This window comes from Emiliania huxleyi, assembly GCF_000372725.1.
Source record: "Emiliania huxleyi CCMP1516 unplaced genomic scaffold EMIHUscaffold_4, whole genome shotgun sequence".
Taxonomy (NCBI): domain Eukaryota; phylum Haptophyta; order Isochrysidales; family Noelaerhabdaceae; genus Emiliania; species Emiliania huxleyi.
The window spans coordinates 1,674,278-1,694,742 of NW_005198966.1; the positions used below are offsets into that span (position 1 = coordinate 1,674,278).

Sequence of the window (20,465 nt, forward strand, 5' to 3'; positions counted from 1 at the left end):
TCTGCACGTGGCAGCAGATGATGCACCAGGCAGATCCACGTCTTGGCGTCGTCGATTGGACCATGTTCATGGCCGGGGTCAAGGTCCTGACGTGGGTCCCTGGCGAGCCTCGGAAGGCCGTCCCCTTCGCCATCGTCGCCGCCATTATCAGGGCGACTGACGTGAGGAACTTCGCATCCGTCCAGCTCGTTTTCCTCATCCTCCTGCTCGTGTACACCTTTTCTCGCTCCGAGTCTGGCCTCTGCAAGACCTTTGAGGGGCGTGAGAGGTTTGACAAGACCGAACATATGACGGTCAGCGACGTCGACATCGGACAGGTCCAGGACGAAAGCGGCAACACGGTGCGGGGATTGTGGGTCCGTTTCAAGAAGATCAAGCAGGACCAGCGTGTGGAGCGCCCAGAGGCGAGGGGCGACGGCGACTGGGCCTTTGTTGGCGATGTGGCTGACTCGAGGTACAGCATCATTGCGTGGTTCGTGCGCCTCATGGGGTTCCACATCGCCGTCCTCAACGCCCGTCGCGACCCAGACGAGCCTTTCTTCCTCGAGACGGTGGATGGCCGCCGACGCCCCCTCCGCTACGCGCCCGCCATGGACCAGTTCAAGGCGGCTCAACGCGCTGTCGGTGTCGCGGCGGGCGAGGAGGGCGGGCTCCACGGCCTGCGGGTCGAGGGCTACAACAACTCGAAGCGGGTGTTGGGCGAGGACGTGACGGTGGCGCATGTGGCTTATGGAAGAGCGATGCCCACAAGCGCTACTCGCGTTTCCCGATGGGTCTCGTTGCTCAGATCCCAGCCGCGGTGAGCGGCGTCCTTCGGGCCGAAGGGGGCGGCGCCGCCGAGGGCGCCCAGCCCGCGGCGCGCAGCGCCTCCGCCCCTGCCGAGCGCGGCCCGCCTGCGGTGCGGCTTACACGCGAGGCGCTGCAGGGTGGTGGCTCGGCCGCTGCCACAGCAAGCGGCGCGGTCGCGGCGGTCGACGGGCGGGTCGAGGGCCCAGCGAACGTGGTGCCTGAGGGGGGCGACGAGGCTGGCGACGTCCACACGTCCATCGCGGAGGCCGAGGCCGCCAGCGAGGCCAACCTCCTCCCCGACGGCTGGCGCCTCTCCCAGGGGGGCGGCTACGTGGGGCCAGACGGCCGCTCCGCGCTCAGCCGGGCCGATGCGTGGCGCGAGTGGGATGAGTCGTCGCGCGCCGAGGCGGACGGCGACGCTCTCCCCGACTACCTCTCTTATGACGACGACGGCGAGGCAGGCGCCTCCGACTCCGACTCCATGCCGGGCCTCGAGGAGGTCTCGGACTTTGCCATCAATGCGATGGAATAGTGGTTCTTCGTGTCACCGAGGTTCGAGGGGCGTCCCAAGTTTGCGTGCAACGTTGGGACTTGCTTTCAGCTTGGGCGTCTTCCTCTGCAGCTTGGTGAGTGCGAATTTCCGCAGTGTGTGCGTCTTCTCGCTTTGATAACACGCGGATGGTCCAAACCTTTACAGCTCAGCCCCTCGCATGTTACTGCAGTGTGACACCCAAAGGTGTTGGACAACGGTGACACGAGGGCTGGGGGTGTGAAGGGCATAACCATGGTTGCGTGCAGACAATGGAGATAGAGCAGCCCCGGAGCGGAGGCCCGCCCGGGGTATTCAGTGTGTCGCGGGCGCCTAATCGGGATTAATTCCGTCGGGCGCCTACGAATTTACGTTTGCCGTCGGTGTTTCGCAAGCGCGCCTGGCGGCGGCTTGTGCTATGCCTGCTTTGGAGCCCGACGGGAACGCGGGAGCTATGGTCTCCCACCCTCCTCCCCTACAGCCTCTCACAGTCTGGCGACAGTGGGGGGTGAGTGCGAATTTCCGCAGTGTGTGCGTCTTCTCGCTTTGATAACACGCGGATGGTCCAAACCTTTACAGCTCAGCCCCTCGCATGTTACTAGCCTTGACGGAAGGTTCCAGTTTTTCCAAAAAAGAACGCAGACACGCGGATTGCCCGTGCCTTTTGGTGTACCCCGTTTGTGCCGCGTCCTGTGCCCCCGAGTTCATTTTAATAAGGGGTGTAGAGATTGGGTGTTTCCACAATCAAACCGTCCGTGAAGAGTGCTTGATTCACGGACAGCGAGGCTGCCCGCATGTTCAATCGTTGCCCGCAAGCGGAGCTCCCACCGGCGGGTTTGAAGACACTGAGCCGAGCGCGCCGGCGGCGGACCGCCGCCGGCAGACTCGACCCTCCCGCGCCCCGCTCCTCGAGCCGACGCACCGCACACACCACCGTCACCGCTCGCGCATCGGCGCGCTCTCCCTCGTCTTCTTTGGCTGGGTCGTGCCGCTGCTGCGAGTCTCGTGGCGCAAGCAGCTCGGCGAGGAGGACTTGCTGCCGCTCTGGTGGCGAGACGATGTGGAGCGCAACGCGAGGAGAGGCGCAGACCTGTGGGAGCAGCGCCGCGGCGCCTTCAGGCACATCTTCTGGCAGACGTGTGGCGGCCAGTTCCTCTTGGGCGGCGTGTACTGCATTCTCAGTGACGCCTGCTCGCTCGGGCAGCCGCTGCTGCTGCGCTCGTTTCTGAGCGACTTTGTGCAGGATCCGAGCGCGCCGTGGTGGCTGGGCGCCGCGTATGGCGCCGCGCTCGTCGCGTGCTCCTTCTTCGCCGCCCTGTTTGACGTGGCTGGCCACTTCATCGGCTCGAGGCAAGCGGTGCGCACAGAGACCATCCTGAAGACGCTGATGTTCAACAAGGCGCTGCGCCTCTCCGCCGCCTCGCGAGGAGCCTTTGGCGTGGGCGACGTGCTCACGCGCATGTCGGTCGACGTGCAGCGCGTCTCCGACCTCATTCCCTGGCTCCACTACTCGTACTCGCCCTTCCTGATGCTGGGCGTCGCCCTGTCGATGCTCGTGACGCAGGTTCGCCTCGCCCTGGTCTTCGGGCTCGCGGTGGTGCTCGTCATGATGCCGCTCGCGGCTGTGGTGATCGCCAAGTCTTACGCGCTCGAGGAGGTACTCATGAAGCGCCGCGACGAGCGCACCAAGCTGATGTCGGAGATCCTGCGCGCCGCCAAGGGCGTCAAGGCCTCGGGGCTCGACGCGCCGCTGGGTGCGCGCGTGCAAGCGGTGCGAGGGAAGGAGCTGACGACGCTGCGCCGCACGCAGTACCTCAACGCGTTGCAGGGCTTCTTCTGGTCGGCAATTCCACCCCTCCTCTCCACCGCCGTGTTCGCATCGTACATCCTCCTCCCGCCCCACCTCGCGTGCGGCTCGTCGCCGCCCGGGCTCAGCCACTGCCCAATCACGCCGGCGGTCGCCTTCTCGACGCTGCTGCTGCTGCAGCTGCTCCACGAGCCGCTCCTGATCATGCCGTACATCGTCAGCGAGCTGCTCAACGCCGCCGTCTCCCTCCGGCGCATCCGCCGCCTCCTGCTCGCCGACGATGCCCCCGTGCTGACCGCTCTCACCGCCACGCCCGCCGCCATTGCTGCCACGGCGGCTGAGGAACTGGGCACGGCGCCGCTGCTCGCACCAGACGCGGCGGCGAGGCCGGCGGCAGCGGCCGAGGAGGAGCCCGGAGAGCCCGACCCGGATGGTCGCAGCGTGGTGCTGCGCTTGCACGGCGCTTCGTTTTCGTGGCACTCTGCAGACGCAGAGCCCAAAGAGGGGCAGAAGGAGGGCGAGAGCGGAAGAGAAGGCGGTGTCGAAGCAGCGAGCAGCGGCGGCGGCAGCGGCGACGAGCCAAACTCGCCGACGACGCCCGCCACCTCCCACCTCGCCCCGTCGGGACTCGCCGCGCCTCCGTCGCTCCCCGCGCTGACCGACGGCAAGGCCCTGGAGGCGGTGAACCTGAGCGTGCGTGAAGGAGAGCTAATCGCTGTCATCGGCGAGGTTGGCTCGGGAAAGACAGCCCTCCTGCTCGCGATGCTTGGAGAGCTTGTGCGCACGGAGGGCGGCGGTTCGGCCTCCGCTGTTTGCGACGCCCGCCAAGAGGTGGCGTACGCTCCGCAGGAGGCGGTGATTGCGTCGGGCACCGTGCGCGAGAACATCGTGTACGGCCGGCGGTTCGACGCGTCGCGCTACGCTGCGGTCCTCAAGGCGTGCGCGCTGGAGACCGACCTGGCGCAGCTGGGCAGCGGCGACTTGACAAGGGTGGGCGAGAAGGGGGTGATGCTATCGGGCGGGCAGCGGCAGCGCGTGGCGCTCGCGCGCGCGTGCTACTCGCCGGCGCCGATCTTGCTGCTCGACGACCCTCTCTCCGCCGTCGACCGCGCCATCGCCCACCACCTATACCGGCATGTGCTCCGCGGCTGGCTGCGCGGCCGAACCGTGGTCTGCGTGACGCACGCCCTCACCTTCGTGTCGGGCTTCGATCGCGTGCTCGTCATGCAGCACGGCCGCATCGGCCTCACTGGGACGGTTCGGCAACTGGCGGAGCAGGGGCTCGACCTGGAGGAGCTCGTCGCGGGCACCGCCGCGCCCGACAGCGCGGCCGACGGCGTCGACCAAGCTCAAGGGGGAAGCGGGGCGCCGAGTGTGGAGGCCGCGGCGGAGGCAGCCGCTGTGGAGGCGGTGGAGGAGGTGCGGCTGAAGCAGGTGGAGCTTGCGGGCGACGAAGAGGACGCCACCGCCATCGCGGGCGCTGAGGATGAGAGGGAGGAGGACGAGGAGGAGCGCGCGTCGGGCGCCGTCAAGTGCGCCGTGTTGGGCCATTATATCAAGGGCTCGGGCGGCGCGCTGGCGGCGGTCCCTTTCGTGCTCTGCTTCCTCGTGCAGGCGGCGCTCGAGCGCGGTGCCGACCTGTGGCTCGGCTTGTGGTCGAGCGGCGAGGCGGACGATGCGGCGGGCGCCGGCAGCCCTCGATCGCGCGTGGAGGAGCTGCAGCCGCTCTACCTGTACCTCGGGCTCTCCCTCGGCTCGGCCGGCACGACGATGCTGATCCTCCTCCTCGCGGCGCACACCAGCTGGCGCGCGAGCGGCGCGCTGCACGCGCAGCTGCTCGATGCGGTGCTCGGCGCACGGCAGGCCTTCTTCGACGCGACGGCAGTTGGGCGCATCCTCAACCGCTTCACGCGGGATACAAACACCATCGACGAGCAGGTAGGCTGGACGCTCTTCCACTCGGTGCTTCAGCTCCTCGAGCTCCTGTCGATGCTCGGCGTGCTCGTGCTCGTCACGCGCACGTTTGCGCTCGCCGCGCTGCCGCTCCTCTTGCTCTTTGTGCAAATTGGACGAGCCTATCGCCCCGCCGGCCGCGAGCTCGAGCGGCTCGTCGCAGTGCGCAACTCGCCCCTCTTCCAGCTCTTCACCGAGGCGCTGCATGGCGCGCCGCTCATCCGTGCCGCGCGACTCACGTCGCTGCACGAGCGGCGATACCGCTCGGCGCTGCTGCGTGCTGAGCGAGCGCGCTTCAGCCGCGGCGCCGTGCAGCGATGGCTCGACCTGTCGGTGCAGCTGCTCGGCTCGTGCATGGTCGCTCTCGTTGTAGCCTTCGCCGTCGCCGCTCGCGCCACGGAGGGCGGTGGCGACGGGCCCGGGGAGAGCGGAAGCGGTGGCGTCGGCATGTTCGACAGCCCTGGCGAAGGCGGCGGCGGCGGCGGCGGCGGCGGCTCGTCGTCGTCGAGCGGCGGGCTCATCGGGCTCGCGCTCTCTTACGGCCTCGGCATCGCCTACGCGCTGCAAGGCGCGCTGCAGGTCGTGCTGCGCCTTGAGATCGACCTCGTCTCCGTCGAGCGGAACCTACAGTACTGCGAGGAGACGCCGCAGGAGGAGCCGCGCCGGATGCGGATCACGGGCGGCGGCGGCGGCGGCGCGGCCGTGTCGTTGCGCCGCCGCACAAACAGGCGGTCCGCGCGTGTGCATAACGTCGAGCCTGCACCGCTCTGCGACGCGTGGCCCGACGCAGGGCGACTCGCCTTTGTTGACGTGACGCTGCGCTACCGACCGGAGCTGCCGCCGGCGCTGCGCGGCGTGTCCTTCTCCGTCGAGGCTGGCGAGCGGCTCGGCGTCGTCGGCCGGTCGGGCTCGGGCAAGAGCTCGCTCGTGTCTGCGCTGCTGCGGCTCGTCGAGGTAGAGAACGGCGCCATCTCGGTGGACGGCGTCGACGTGCGCAGCGTGCCGCTGGCCAGACTGCGCGCGGGTATCGCCGTCGTGATGCAGGACGCCGTCATGTTTTCGGGCGACCTCCGCTACAACCTCGACCCGGCGAGGGCGTGCACCGACGAGGCGCTCACGCGCGCCCTGCGGCGGGTGAGGCTGTGCGCCGAGGCGGACGACGCGGCCGAGAAGCTCAAGGAGGCGGTCGGCGAGGGCGGCGACAACTGGAGCGCCGGGCAGCGCCAGCTCATCTGTCTGGCGCGCGCGATTCTGCGCGGCGCCAAGGTGCTCGTCTGCGACGAGGCGACCTCGTCCATCGACGCAGAGACAGACGGCGTCGTTCAAGGCGTGCTTCGCGAGCGGCGCGCGACGATGCTCGTCATCGCCCATCGCCTCGAGACGATCCTCGACTTGGACCGCGTGCTGCTCATGGACGCGGGCGCCGTCGCCGAGGAGGGGCCGCCAGCAGAACTCGCGGCGAGGGTGGGCGGCAGCTTTGCCGCGCTGCTGGGGTCGAGGGGAGAGGGGATCCCCGGCCGAGGGTGACGGTGCCGCGGTGTTTGTAATTACGTAGCTTGACGGTAAAATCCTACAGAGCGCGACCACTTTCTCCCTATATAACACGCTATTTGCAACGTGTGTGTATGAAGAACAGTCAGGCTCGGACTGGACACCAAGAGACAACCCCCTCTCTCTTTTCTCCCAGTAAGCTAAAAGTACGACACCAACGCGGGGACGCGGGACAGAATAGGCCCAAACTTGGGCCTCTAGGGTTTGTTTCGCCAATTGATGCACCGGCGCTACCAGCTCGCCTGTGCGTCCGGCCTCGCGGCGGTCGTATGCGTCGAGACGCGGAGACGGAGCGCGCTCAGCGACCCGCTGCCCGCTGAGTACTCCGCCGCCAGCGCGCTCGAGTGGCGGTACAGCTTCTCTCGCGATGCCGTCGCCAGCGCCTGCCCTAGCGCCAACCTGACGCCGCTCGAGCTGGATGACGAATCGCGCGCGTGCGCCGCAGCGCGCGACCGCACCATTGTGCACGCTCTCGCGTCTGGGCTGCTCCGCCTCGCCGGCTTTTCGCAGTACGACCGGCAAGCGCTCCTCGATGCACCAGAGATGCACCTGCTGAGCACGCCAATGTGGCGGGCGCTGCTCGGCGAGGGAGCCTGTGGCGGCCGCGCCCTTGATGTGGGCGCCGGGTGCGGCTCCATCACCGAGCGCATCGCGCCGCTCTTTGAGGCTATTCATGCGACGGAGGTGTCCGAGTGGCTGGCGTGGCGGCTGCGCGCCCGAGGCATCCCGACCGCAGTGGCCCACGACCCTGCCGACGCGCACGCGCTGGCCAGCGCCGGGCTCCCCACCTGCGGCTACGACGCCGTCTTTGCGCTCAACGTGCTCGACCGAGTGCCGGACGTTGACGCCTTCCTCGCCGCGCTCTCCTCGCTCCTCGCACCTGGCGGCCGGCTCGTGGTTGCCCTGCCGCTGCCGCTGCGGCACGCCGTCTCGCACCACGCCGCGATCAACGCGCCCGCGCCGGCGGGCGAGGCGGCCGGCGCTCCGCGAGACGTTGTTCCGCTCCCCATTCGCGCGAGCAGCTGGGAGGAGGCGGCTGGTGAGGCTTGCATCGCCCTCGAGCGGAGCGGGCTGCGAGTGCTGAGGCTCGTGCGGGCCCCGTACCTCTCGCAGGGCCTGAGCCTGCTCGGGACCGCGAATCGCCCATTCGTGCTGGACGACGCTGTTTTCGTGTGTAAGAGGGCGGAGAGGGGAGAGCGAGAGGATGGGTGAACGGGTCGTCGGGGGGTGATCCACATCCAGCGTGAGACGTGAGGTCTCTCTCGTCTCTCGTCTCTGCACTCTGGTGTGAACATATATAGATGTGTTCCTTGTCGCAAAAACGAAGTAGAGGGTAGACGTCGGTACAAACAGTAGAGAGAGCTCGATGTACCCAGGAAATTCACAAACGTATACGTGTATGTGCGTGCAGACTGCAGCCGCTCTGCTTCTCACACACATGTACATGTGGTGGGCAGCCTCCAGCCACTCACTGTACGGTAGTTCAGACTGTAGACACTCTGTGCCACTCTCAACACGAGCGGCCCCCGCTGCCGCACACACACGCCAGTCTCCACAGCAGTGAGAGATCAGTGTGTGTGCGGCCCACATCGCGCGCACGCCCTCCTTCGCGGAGCACTCGCCCACGAAACACGACAGGGGCCGAGCTCACGCCAGAGTCGCGCGGGCCGCGCCGCAGTCTGCACGCCGAGATTTGGGTGTCTGGTAGGCGAGCTGCTTCACGGCGGGCGGCTCGGCCTCTGCAGTGGCCGGGGCGGGAGCGCCCCGACCAGTACTCCATGCCCCACGATACCTGGCGGTTTGCGCCTCCGCATGAGCTTCCACTGCACTCGGTCCAATCGTAGCAGCGTCGTCCCTCTCCCCTCCCCGGCTCCGGTGCCTGCACGAGCCCCCCCCCCCCCCCGCCCCCTCGGGCCCCGCGCGAGGCGGCTCACTCGGCTCACTCGCCTCACTCGGCCGCGTCCCCGATGCCGGCCCCGTGGATGGCGAAGGTCGCCTCGCCCTCGGGCAGGCAGGGCGAGTCGTACACCTTGCAGACGCGGTTCTCGCCGCGGCCCTTGCGGAAGTAGAGCCGGGTCGTCGACGCGTGCGCGATGATGTTGCCTCCGATCGGCTTCTTGTTGTCGCCGAACGAGGCGCCGCCGTCCACCTGCGCCACCACCTGCGAGCCGGCGCCTCCACACCGCGTCAGCGACAGGGCCATGCGGCGCGCGCCTCCGGGCGCCAGGCGGAGCGCCCGCCTGGTTGGTGATGACGCACGCGACGCCGAACTGGGCGGCCAAGTTGGAGAGGGCGCGCAGGAACTTTGCCAGGTGCATCTGCCTCGCCGAGAGCTCGCCGCGGCCGGAGTAGTCGGTGCGGTACAGACCGGTCGCCTCCGAGGGCACGGCGTGCAAGTGTCACGGGCGTGTGGCGGACGTGTGTCAGTCAGAGGCTGGTGGCACGGTGACCAGCCGCCGGGTCGATGATGATGAGCCGAGACCGGCGCAACTACGTCCCGGCTGCCTCTCGGCTGCCTCTCGGCTGCCTCTCGGCTGCCTCTCGGCTGCCTCTCGGCTGCCTCTCGGCTGCCTCTCGGCTGCCTCTCGGCTGCCTCTCGGCTGCCTCTCGGCTGCCTCTCGGCTGCCTCTCGGCTGCCTCTCGGCTGCCTCTCGGCTGCCTCTCGGCTGCCTCTCGGCTGCATCTCGACTCATCTGTGCTGCGTCTGTGCTGCACTCGACTCATCTGTGCTGATTCTGTGCTGCTTCTCACCGAGTCGATGATGATGAGCCCGAACCGCGTGTCGGACATCATGCCCGCCGCCTCGGCGAGGAGCTGCAGCTGGTGCTCCTACCTCCTCAGCCGTGAATGACTCTCTCGTCTCTCAGACTCAGCGAGGAGCGGCAGCTGGCTCGCACCGAGTTGTACGCGCGCGCGTACGCCACGTTGTCGAGCACGTCGGCACCTGCGGGGGCGGCGATCTGAGGCGGCCCCGCCGTGCGGCGGCGGCGGCGGAGGCCGGCAGCGGAGGCGGAGGCAGCGGCGGCGGCGGCGGCAGCGGCGGCGGCGGCGGCGGCAGAGACGGCGGCGGGGGCTCTGCGCGCCGTCGAGGCCGTACTTCTCCGCGATCTCGCAGAGCCGCTCGGGGCGGAAGGTGCCCTCGGTGTCGATGTACATGGCCTTTCCCTCGGCGCCGCCCTAGGTTGGGGGTGCGGAGGGCGGGCTGTCGGGCAGGGCTGCAACGGGGCGAGCCGCCGACCCACAGTTTTGCGGGGAAGTGTCCGGGAAGTGTCTGGGAAGTGTCCGGGAAGTGTTCGGCCCATCCTGGCCTCGCCTGCTCGAGAGGCAGCTGCGTGGTGACGCAGAGGGTGTGGCACAGCTGCGTCTTGCCGGTCCGAAACTCGCCTGCCAGGGCGGGCGGCGCCGCGTGTGAGGCTGCGCCCCGCGACGGGGCGCTCTGCGCCAGGCCCCTCCGACGCACCAAAGATTTCGGTGATGGATCCCGTCTCGATGCCGCCGCGCAGCAGGTCGTCGAGGTCCTGCGAGGCGACGGGTGATGACGCGACGAGTCGACGGCGAGGGAGGGCGGAGGGCGGCGGGGCGGGCGGCGATGGCGAGCAGCGGGGGCGGCGCGCCTTGGAGCCGGTCGTGAGGTGGAGGGTCTCCTGACGCTGCTGGTAGATTTCTGTTGCGGAGGAGAAGCCCATGTCGACCATCTTGTGCGCGGCCGCCAGCAGCTTGTCCACCTTCTGGTCCGATATCCCCTTGATCTCGCCGAGCTCCTTGCGCGTCGCGTGCGCGACCGCCTCGACGGTGTGGAAGCCCTTCTCCTTGAGCTTCTTGAGATCGGCGGCGTTGATGCCAGAGCCCTCGAGCTGCTCAAGCTGCTGCCACGCGCCGGGCGCCTGCGTCTGGCCGTCGCCCATCAGCGCATCGCCGCCAGCCTGTGTCGGCGGCTGCTGCACGAGCTGTTGCTGCGCCATCGCGTCTGTCCCGAGCGGAGCCTGTCGCCGCGAGCACGGAACCTGCCGAGAGGCGGAGCGAGACGTGTGGCGGGGGGGGGGGAGCGTCGGGCGGGGAGGGAGGGCGCAACGGAGGGCGATCGGAGAGGCCCTGTACCGAAGGTGTGCCGCAAACTGCCAGCCGGGACGAGCGGGAAATAACCCTTCGAAGGCCGCGTTGGGGAGAGAGAGTGTTTGTTGTCGCGTTGGTGTCCAGTCCGAGCCTGGCTGTTCTTCACCTGCCTACCTAATCTAATCTAAAAGGGGTGAGGAACACATCCCTTTCTCGACTGTCTGAGCTTGTGCGTCTTGGGTCCGGGGTTGTGTTTTTGTGTGAGGAACGCACCGACCCAAGTTGATTGCGCTTCGGGGCCAGCGCCTTCAATTGCGCCCCAATCTCGTCCGTCGTCCCACGCGAGTGTGCAACCTCCCCAACCGTGCGGCGCCGCAACGGCTCCCCCTTTTGGAAACACCTTAAACTTCGCGACGTCATTTCGCTTTTAGGAGGGTTCCAAGCGAACGAGTTTAGACCAGTTTAGACCACTGCTAAACACGAACCAGATTAGTCCTGTTTACGATAAACTGGGTCTAAACCTGGTATGGCTAATGGGTTCCTCCCCTTCTCCCCCCCGCGTAGCGCGCACCTCCCTCCCCCCCGCCTAGCTCCCCTGCTCTGAGAGAGACGCGGCTCTCAGCGGCACGCGCAAGCGTCAGCGGCCTTGCTTCTTCTCGCGCTGGTCGAGGTTGTGCATGGCAATCTTGAGGGTCCACGCGGCCGCGTCGAGGACTCTTCCGACAGCTTCGCCGTGTCGAAGATCTGCTTGCAGAAGCCGCAGCGCGTCCCCTCATCTTTCGCGCGGTACGTCGGGAGCGAGGCCAGGAACATCGCCTGCAAGCATCTGGTGAGGGGCAGGGAGTACCACTGCTCAACCCAACACCACTTCTACTAGCACCTTTGCGGCCGTTGAAATCAACGCGCTGCCGCTTCTTGCCAGGCGCAGGCGCCGCCAGCTGGTCTGTCTGTCGCCGCGCCCGACGTCGCGCCCTAACACCGACCGTGCGCCTGATCGGCGAGGCTGTTGTTGCGCGCCGGTGCAAGTGTGCCAGGTGTGCTGTCCGGCCCGAGGCAGAGGATGGCGGCTGCACGCTGCCGCTTCCGCAGCCACAGCGCGGCCGCGGCGGCGGAGCTAGCTAGGGGCGCCCTAAACCGGGTCTAAACCTGGTATGGCTAATGGGGTCCCCCACCCAGGCCGAGCCCTGTTTAGACCCAGTTTATCGTAAACAGGACTAATCTGGTTCGTGTTCAGCCGTGGTCTAAACTGGGTCTAAACATGGTCTAAACTGGTTCGCTTTGAGATCCTCATGCTTTTGCGTGTTGCGCGTACGCCCAGAACTGTATTCGCGCCGCGCGGCATTGTGAGTGCGCGACGCAGCCAACGTAGCGGCGAGGCGCGGCGCGGGGCGCGCACACTCTGCATGCGAGGGCTCGAGGCGGCGTTGGCGGCCGCTGGGCAGGGTGACGAGGCGGCCGTGCGGGCTTGGCTTGACAGCGGCGGACAGATTGACTCATGCCATGACGGCGTCACGCTGCTGACAGCCGCCGCCGGTGGTGGCCACGAGCAGCTCGTCGCCACACTGCTGGAATGCGGCGCCGATATGGACCGGCAGGAGAACAGGGGTCAAACCACCGCTCTGATGGCCGCCGCCCTCGGCAACCAGCACTTGGTTGCGTCTCGCCTGCTACGGGCGGGGGCAAACTTAAATCTGCGGTGTGCGGAGGGCAAGACTGCGCTGCAGTACGCCATGGAGAGGCGTACCACTGAGTACCACACTGAGTGCGTCGAGGTCTTTCGGGACCACCTCATCACGGTGACAGCGGATCAGCAGGAGGCGGCGATGAGCGCGGCTGGTATGCAGCTGATGCTCGTCAACGTGCCGCCAGGCATGCGCCCAGGCGACCCGATGGTTGTAAGAACACCGACGGGGCAGGATTACATGGCGGTGATCCCGCAGGGCGTCGGCCCCGTCTCACAATTTCAGACCATCTTGCCGCGCTCGGGCGGCACTACCTCAGGCGTGGCCGCGGCGATAGGAGGTGGTGACGGCGATGGGCAGCCGCACCCGGCGGTGCCGGCTGGTCACCATGTAATGCTTGTCGATGTGCCACCAAATCATCACCCTGGCGATAAGGTGGTGGTTCGGACACCGTTCGGACCTGATTACATGGTCGTGATCCCAGAGGGTGCTGGCCCCAACATGCCGTTCCATATCGCTGTTCCGACGGGCGGAGGTGTCGCGAATGCACCCCCGCTTCACGAGTCTTGCTCGAGCGACCTGCTTCCGGACGAGGTCCTGGACGCCGCCTTTCACGGCGATGAAGCAGCGGTGCAGGCGTGGATCGATGCTGGTGGGCGGATCAACGCGCCGCTCCTGCGTTGGAACAGCAGCACGTTACTCATAGCAGCCGCTACGTACGGCCACGACCGGTTGGTCGACCTCTTGATTCGGCGCGGCGCGGAGCTCGACCATCAAAACAGCTATGGCAGCACCGCACTGATCGCCGCCTCTACGTACAAACATCAGTCCGGGGCCACGATTGTGCGCCTCTTGCTGCTAGCTGGCGCAGACACGGCGGTGGCCGACAACGATGGCAGGACTGCGCTGCAATGGGCCAAGGAGTGTGGTCAAGCCGAGTGTGTGCTCGCTTTCGATGAGCACGCGGAGGCGGAGGCGGCACGGCACGCAGACGCGCTGCTAGCAGAGGAGGGGGCGGAGGAGGCGGAGCGCAACAAGGAGAGCAAGAAGGCCAAGAAGAACAGGAAGAAGAAGGGAAAGGGTGGCAGGGGTGGCGCGGCCGCGCCGTCGCAGGAGCCCGAGGTGGCGGAAGAGGAGGCGGTGGAGCTGGCGGCGGCGCTGGAGGACAGTATGAGACTGGACAATCAGGCGAAGGGCGCGCCGAAAGAGCAAGGGGCGCCATCTTCATCGGCCGAGGTGGCGCCAGCTCTGAAGGAGGAGGAGCCGCCAGCCGACTTCATCTGCCCCATCACGACGGAGGTGATGGCCGAACCGGTGATGGCGGCCGACGGGCATTCGTATGAGCGGCGGCAGATTGAGCGCTGGCTCACGACCAAGTCGACGAGCCCGCTGACGGGCGGCGAGCTCGAGCACCTCTTCCTCACCCCCAACCACTCACTTCGCCGGATGATCCGGGAGTGGCAAGAAGCGCAGCGATGATTACACGAATGCCCGATCGTCTTGTCTACGCGGCGTCGGCGCTGACGTAGTCTTCAGTCCAGCTGTGAAGGGCGGCGCCGCGCACGCACGGGCACGCCGCGGGCGCGCACGGCCACGGGGCACGCGCACGCCGCCGCGCCGCCTGCGGGGGGCTCGGCCCCTCTTCTGACTTATCCACACTCAAAAAGTGCAAAGACCAAACCATCTCCTCACTCCTGCCACGTGCCACATTTTTTCTAAATCAATATACAATATTCTTTTCTCTCGCGCACTATGTCAAAACCCCACTGAGAAATTACCGTCCGCTCCATGATGTCGCCGGCCACCACCTCTCCTCTCTCCTCCCCCGCGAAGATCTCGACTCGCGTGCCCGTCTCGAGGATCGCCTGACCTGCCTGCCTTGCTGTTGCGTCCACCCTGAGCCGCTTCCGGCGCGACTTCACCGGCTCCGGCGCCTTCGGCAGCAGGTAGTTGGGCCCGCTCTCCTCCACCGCCGCGAGCACGACGGACGCGCTTACGTGCTCCACCGCCCCCGCCTCGTCCGGCGGCGGCTCGAACGCCCTCATTCCCGCCTCGCGCTCGCTCCTCTCGCGGGCCAATCGCTCGTGGTGGGCGTTCCGCCGGTCGACGCCGTCGCCGCGGTGCTCCGCGGTCGCCGCCTGCGGCATCATCGCCGCCCAGGCGTCGCTAGCACCTACCGTAGCAGGGGCGTTCCGATGAGCTCCGATGTGTTACGACTCGCTCTCCAGCCCCTCCGCAGCTGTCACGCTTTTGGTCGAAGGGATACCCCCCCCGACCCCCCCCCCCTGGACGCGTCCACCCTCCGTCCAATCGAGCCGTCCCCTCTTTTACATACATAAATCATCGAAGATCGATCATGCAGCTGTTCCATGGTTTCATGCGCCTAAAAAAACCTGACTCTAGAAGAGTCACTGACACACATGCCTCTGACGCCCCCTGTCTCCTGCGCCTACCGCTAACCTAGCCCAAAACCACACACAACACACGCCCCAGCCAACAACTCATAGTCCACAAAACGCCGCGCTAGTACGGGCTAGAGCGTCGCTACGCTGACGATCTGGAACACGCAAAAGGCACACCACCAACCCGGCGAAGGGTCGACGCGCATCGTCCTGGCCCTAGACGTGCTACACACGCGCCTACCTACGGTCGTCCCCTGCTCGCGGGTCGCCTCCGCCCGGCTCACTCCTCCATCCCGCTCCCCACCTCGGCCTCGCCCCCCGCACTGGCGCCGCTCCCGACGGCGAGCATCACCACGCCCGCCACCTGGAGGGCGAGGGCGAGCCCGAAGCCGAGCAAGTTCCTCCGCCCGCGGATCTCGTTGAAGCAGACGCACGAGATCACCGACGAAAGCATGACCGGCCCGATCGCGCCAAAGACGTACCCCTGCGACATGCCGAGCGCGTCGAGCGAGACGAACTGCGCCGACTCGCCGACGGCCCACATCATGCCCGAGAGGTACGCGGGGCGGATCGCGGCGTTTGGGACCGACGTGCCGGTGCAGATGGCCCAGGCGCCGACGAGGTGGTAGATGACCGAGGCGGTGGCCCAGGTGCCGAGCGTCTGCGAGAAGAGGAACGCCATCGGCCGCGTGTCTGGGCCGCGCTGGGCGTTCCAGAGGTCAAAGGGCACGGCGTTGACGCCGCACAGGGCGCCGGCCACGATGGCGAGAAGCACGCCCAGCAGCTTGCCGCCCGTCGGCTTCGTCGCCGCCGCCAGCTTCGCCGCCGACGCTTGCGCCGTCGGTTGCAGCGCCCGGGGCGTTGTCGCAGGCGACCAGGGCTCGCGCTTGGCCTCTGCGCCGCTGTACGGCCCGACCCAGTGCTCACCCGGTGTGGCGGGCGAGAAGGCGTCCTTGAGCATCCCGCTCACGTGGAGCGGGGCCGCGGGCTGCTTGCTCTCCAGCCTCGTCTCCGCGTAAGCCACCGCCCCGACGCCCGCGACGGCGGCCTGCCTCTCGGCGAGGTGCGCGCGCCGAAAGCCGCCCGGCTGCGCGAGCGCCGACGCCGTCCCGATCTCGGGGTAGAGGAGCTGCATCTCCCGCGACGCCATGTGAGTGCTCGCCGTGCGCTCGCGCTGGATCGTCTCGGTGTCCTCGTTTCGCCGCGCCAGGTCTCGCACGGCCTCGGGTGCTCGCTGCCACGAGTCGGCCCGCGTCATGTCGATGGCCGCGGGCGTGGGAGTCTGCGGCAGGCGCGCGCCGCCCGTCGTCGTGAGGCCTCCCAGCCGCGTGTATGGGGACGACTCCTCGACGGCGAGGTCTGTGCCGCGCGAACTCGGCGCCACCGCTGGCCAGCGCTGCTCGCCCTCCCACGAGTCTGGCTCGCCGTCCTCCATGCTTGGCTCGACCGCAGAGTCTGGCTCGCCGTCCTCCATGCTTGGCTCGACCGCAATCATGAAGGCGAAGGAGAGGACGAGGATGCCGATAGAGGCGTCGCTAAGCTCGGGCGATGCCAGGTGGGACACGGGCGTGCCAAAGAGCCCGTACCGACCCACCGCATACCCGACGACAAGGTTGACGACGTGGTAGAGAGAGAAGCCGACGCCGAGCCCGAGCAGCTTGACGACGGGCAGTACGAAATAGTTTGAAATAGACCAGAGCGCGCCTCCGACGAGGCCGAGCGTGAGCACGCCGCCGCCGTAAGCCAGCTGCGCCGCGGTGCCGACAGCAAGGATGCCGTTGGCCATCATCCACTGGAAGTGCGAGCCGTCGTGGATCTCCGTCCTCCGCACCGGAATGTAGTTTGTGCCAAACATCAGCACCGCGACGCTGGCGCCGATGTAGCCGTCGAAGGCGCCCATACACACGTACACGTACACACACGCACACACACGCGGGATCGCACGCAGGAACCACGCGGGCTCACCCTCGCGGCGGCGGCGAGGCTGGACGGCCCTCCCTCCCCCCTCACCCCTGCCCCACCCGCCTCGCCTGCAGGCGCGCGGCGCGGGTGTGTGTGTGTGTGTGTGGGCTGCTCAACGCGGTCGTCGTGCGCCCCGACGGCGCAAACGACGCGGGCGCGCTCTGCCACGCGCTGATGGGCGCAGGCCTGCTCGCGAAGCCGACGCACGGCGACATCATCCGGCTCGCGCCGCCGCTCGTCATCTCCGAGGAGCAGGTCATGCAGGCGGCAGACATCATCGAGCGCGAGGCGCGAAACAGCCGGCGGGTTGGGGGGGGACAGGGGCTGTATTTGAGAAGCAAACGGCTGCCTCAGGCGGAGCTGGGAATAGAAGGACCGCCGCAAGCGGCGTGGCGTGAGCGGTTGAGCATCCTCCGGGGGCCCCTCTGCGCCGGGGAGGCGTTGTTGGAGGCTAGGACGCAAGCGTCCGTCGCCCTTTTCAAACTCGGGGCCCACTCCGCTACGCTCCGACCCGAATTTGGAGGGCCATGTCCCAAGAGAGAGAGATTTTTAGTGTTTGTGTTATGTCCCATGAAATTTAACAAATTTAAGGTGTTGCTGCGCAAAAGGGGTCGGACACAGGGCGCAGCTCATGCTAAGTCCTAAGAGCCAGAAGGGGAGCTAGAGAGAACGACTACCCTGTCCCGTTCTTGCGTACACACATGCACATGTACATGTCCATGCAGCATGCACATGTGCATGTGCATGTGCATGTGCATGTGCATGCACATGCACACCACCACAAAAGCTCTCTCTCTCCTGTCCTCACTCACTCACTCAGGGGGGTCACAACTACCGAGTCCCGCGACTAGCTGCCACGTTGCCGACCGAGAGCGGATCTCTTGTCCCCACTCAAGGTTATGGGAGCGGCCATAACAGGTGTTATGGCTGTTATGGCTGGCTGCTCATAACACCCCATAACACCTCATAACACCTCATAACACCTCCATCGCTGTCATGGCTGTTATGCCCACCCTACCATAACACCTCATAACACCTCATAACACCTCATAGCACTCATAACACCTCCCACTGGTTGTTATGACAGCCAGCATAACAACCTCATAACAGCGCTGTTATGACTCGGCCAAAACCTCATAACACCTCCCACTTTTTAGAAACCTCGAGACATGTACATGTAGTGGAAAAAGGAAAGAAAAAGGACGTGAGTTAAATTGCGGGAAAGACATACAAGTTAAAAACGGAGGGAAGCGTGCAGAGCTGCAGAGAGTACGAGTTAGAAACGGGAAGCAAATTGCGTGAAGGGGGGGGGGGGGGGGGCTGGTCTTGATTGAGCAATCTGAAGCCATCGCTCTGACGTCCGGCCCGAGGGCGCAACGCAGGCCGAGTCCGACGCAAACTTTGACATCATCGCGGAACGGCTGGGCGAGGTCCAGGCGGCGAGCGGCCTCAAGCTGCTTTGGGGGACCGCAAACCTCTTCACGCCGCGCCGGTACATGAATGGCGCCGCCACGAATCCGGACCCGGTACGCGCCACCGGCGCACGCCCTCGCCACGCGTGCGCCCACCGCAGCGCCCACCGCAGCGCCCGCGCCCCGCCAAAGGCGGTGTTCGCGCGTGCTGCGGCCTCGGTCAAGAAGTGCCTTGAGGTGACGCACCGGCTGGGCGGGGAGAACTACGTGCTCTGGGGCGGCCGCGAGGGCTACCAGTCGATCCTCAACACGAACGTGCGGCTCGAGCTCGACAACCTCGCCCGCTTCCTCTCGATGGTGGCCGAGCACAAGCACAAGGTCGGCTTCCGCGGCCCGCTGCTGCTCGAGCCCAAGCCGCGCGAGCCAATGGCGCATCAGTACGACTACGACGCGGCCACGGTCCTCGGCTTCCTGCGGCAGTACGGGCTGCAGGACGAGTTTGCGCTCAACCTCGAGGCGAACCACGGCACGCTCGCGGGGCACACGGGCGAGCACGAGACGGCCATGGCGGCCGCCTTTGGCAAGCTGGGCTCCATCGACGCCAACCGGAACGAGGCCGTGCTCGGCGGGGTGCGGCACCTCAGAGACAAAACAGCGGCGAACGAACGAGAGCAAAGCCGTGAATAGGCCATGCTCGGCTGGGACACGGACATGTTCCCGAACGACGTCGGCCTCGCCACGTACATCATGGACGTCGTACTCAAGCAGGGCGGGCTCGCGCCCGGCGGGCTCAACTTCGACGCAAAGGTGCGCCGCGAGTCGACCGATGTGGAGGACCTCTTCATCGGCCACATCAACGGCATGGATACGTATGCGCGAGGGCTGCGCAACGCCGCGCGCATGCAGGCCGAAGGCACGATGGGCGCGCTGGTCGACGAGCGCTACGCCGGCTACGAGCGCACCGCGCTCGGCAGGCAAATTGTGGGCGGCAGGACCTCCCTCGAGGAGCTGGCGGCGCTCGTGGCGGACGAGCCCGAGCCGCAACAGCGCTCTGCAAAGGTGGAGCTGTACGAGTCCATCTTCTTGGCCACCATGCAAGAATAGAGATCTCGCGCGAGGGGGCGCCGCCGCTGCTACTGCCCATGCCATGCCCGCGCCACAACAAAATGCGTTTCGTGTGTTTGCGGTTTGTACAGTCTCGGTTGCGGGCATTAAGACAGGGTTGCACAATACATAATACGTATTAATACAACTATCAATACACAATACGTATAGGCTAGTGCCATTTCACTCTGACACGCTAATCTTGAAAACGTCTCCAACGGAGCTCCGTGTTGCTTCCAGCGCCCTCCCCCGCGCTCCCTGCGGCCATGGCCGATGCTCCTATAGAAAGAGAGGTCATCTGGCTACCGCTAGAGCGACCCAACTCGTCGACATCGTCCGATGATGGTGCCGCAAAGTCAGCCTTCGGAGGCTATCGTGGGGTCGAGCCGGCAGTAGCCGTGACATGTGGTTCCACCACCCCTCGTAGGCTTTGCCTCTGACCGCCACCGTTCCCAGGCTGCCTAATTGGATGGAAAGGAAGGCTCGGCGAGCGTATAGAAGCGTGCTCGACCTCGTCGTGGCAACCTGTACGGCAGCGCTGGTAGGCGCGATGAGCGTCGTGCCACCTGACCCGAGACGGGTCGCAGGCGTCGTACCGAGCGCGTCGAGACCGTGTCCTGATGTGATCTGCACGGGTGAGTCACGTCGGCGTCAAAGGAGCGACGTGCGACCTGTCAGAGCTTGATCTCCGATCTCAGCGGCGTCGAGTCGTCTCCGGCGGCGACAATTTTGTCCCTCCCCAGGACGCACAGAGGCAGCTGCGACCCCGGAGAGTGCACGGACAGGCTGCGCGCCGCCTGTTGAGTGCCGCCGTCCACTTGGCGTGGTGACAGCTGCCGCTGAAGGTCACGAAGAGCAACAAAATGCGGCAAATGGTCAAATCAAGGTTTTGTAACGCGAGCTGTGCCAGAGTGAAATGGCACTAGCCATGATGGTAGAAGGTCGGCAGCGAGGCTATTTTTCGGTAGACGGTCGGAGCGAACCCCGTACGTACGCGTTAATTTGCAAGACTGATTTAGAAAAAAAAATGTGCGGGAGGGGAGGGGGCGGGAAGTTGGATGGCCTCCTCCTCGACGCAGACGAGGCGACGGGGGAGAAGCTCCCCACCAGCACCACTTCGCACGAGAGGATTGTGTCGCACATACAGGGTCAGTTGCAAGACCTCGGGAGTGGAGAAGAGCGAGCGGGAAGGGGCATACGCCGCATCGGCGGCGTTCCGGA

General features: G+C 66.4%; 7 protein-coding genes across 7 annotated transcripts; 4 read left to right on the forward strand and 3 right to left on the reverse strand.

Annotated features, from left to right (window-relative positions):
* Positions 1-1,910: 1,910 nt before the first annotated feature.
* Positions 1,911-6,605, forward strand: EMIHUDRAFT_61535 (hypothetical protein; the record flags this gene model as incomplete). The annotated part of the gene is made up of 6 exons (XM_005770732.1): positions 1,911-3,413; positions 3,705-4,559; positions 4,632-5,484; positions 5,507-5,519; positions 5,588-5,707; positions 5,807-6,605. 6 exons carry the CDS (start codon positions 1,911-1,913, stop codon positions 6,603-6,605), a joined length of 4,143 nt encoding a protein of 1,380 aa, XP_005770789.1.
* Positions 6,606-6,848: 243 nt separating this feature from the next.
* Positions 6,849-7,841, forward strand: EMIHUDRAFT_196571 (hypothetical protein; the record flags this gene model as incomplete). The annotated part of the gene is made up of 2 exons (XM_005770733.1): positions 6,849-7,526; positions 7,659-7,841. 2 exons carry the CDS (start codon positions 6,849-6,851, stop codon positions 7,839-7,841), a joined length of 861 nt encoding a protein of 286 aa, XP_005770790.1.
* Positions 7,842-8,577: 736 nt separating this feature from the next.
* Positions 8,578-10,534, reverse strand: Rad51-2 (Rad51 DNA recombinase; the record flags this gene model as incomplete). Its single annotated transcript, XM_005770880.1, has 7 exons — positions 8,578-8,790; positions 8,825-9,004; positions 9,381-9,458; positions 9,527-9,573; positions 9,692-9,806; positions 9,868-10,013; positions 10,090-10,534. 7 exons carry the CDS (start codon positions 10,532-10,534, stop codon positions 8,578-8,580), a joined length of 1,224 nt encoding a protein of 407 aa, XP_005770937.1.
* A 2,019-nt stretch (positions 10,535-12,553) lies between these two features.
* EMIHUDRAFT_196574 (hypothetical protein) lies at positions 12,554-13,843 on the forward strand (the record flags this gene model as incomplete). The annotated part of the gene is made up of 2 exons (XM_005770734.1): positions 12,554-12,769; positions 13,478-13,843. The coding sequence occupies 2 exons, from the start codon at positions 12,554-12,556 to the stop codon at positions 13,841-13,843; spliced, it is 582 nt and encodes a 193-aa protein (XP_005770791.1).
* Positions 13,844-14,079: 236 nt separating this feature from the next.
* Positions 14,080-14,514, reverse strand: EMIHUDRAFT_196575 (hypothetical protein; the record flags this gene model as incomplete). Its single annotated transcript, XM_005770735.1, has 1 exon — positions 14,080-14,514. The coding sequence occupies one exon, from the start codon at positions 14,512-14,514 to the stop codon at positions 14,080-14,082; it is 435 nt and encodes a 144-aa protein (XP_005770792.1).
* A 532-nt stretch (positions 14,515-15,046) lies between these two features.
* On the reverse strand, positions 15,047-16,621 carry EMIHUDRAFT_196576 (hypothetical protein; the record flags this gene model as incomplete). Its single annotated transcript, XM_005770736.1, has 1 exon — positions 15,047-16,621. The coding sequence occupies one exon, from the start codon at positions 16,619-16,621 to the stop codon at positions 15,047-15,049; it is 1,575 nt and encodes a 524-aa protein (XP_005770793.1).
* Positions 16,622-18,074: 1,453 nt separating this feature from the next.
* Positions 18,075-19,244, forward strand: EMIHUDRAFT_61679 (hypothetical protein; the record flags this gene model as incomplete). Its single annotated transcript, XM_005770737.1, has 3 exons — positions 18,075-18,254; positions 18,333-18,758; positions 18,828-19,244. Coding segments are annotated over 3 exons (1,023 nt in total), but the record flags the coding sequence as incomplete, so codon positions are not given.
* Between the last annotated feature and the right edge of the window lie 1,221 nt (positions 19,245-20,465).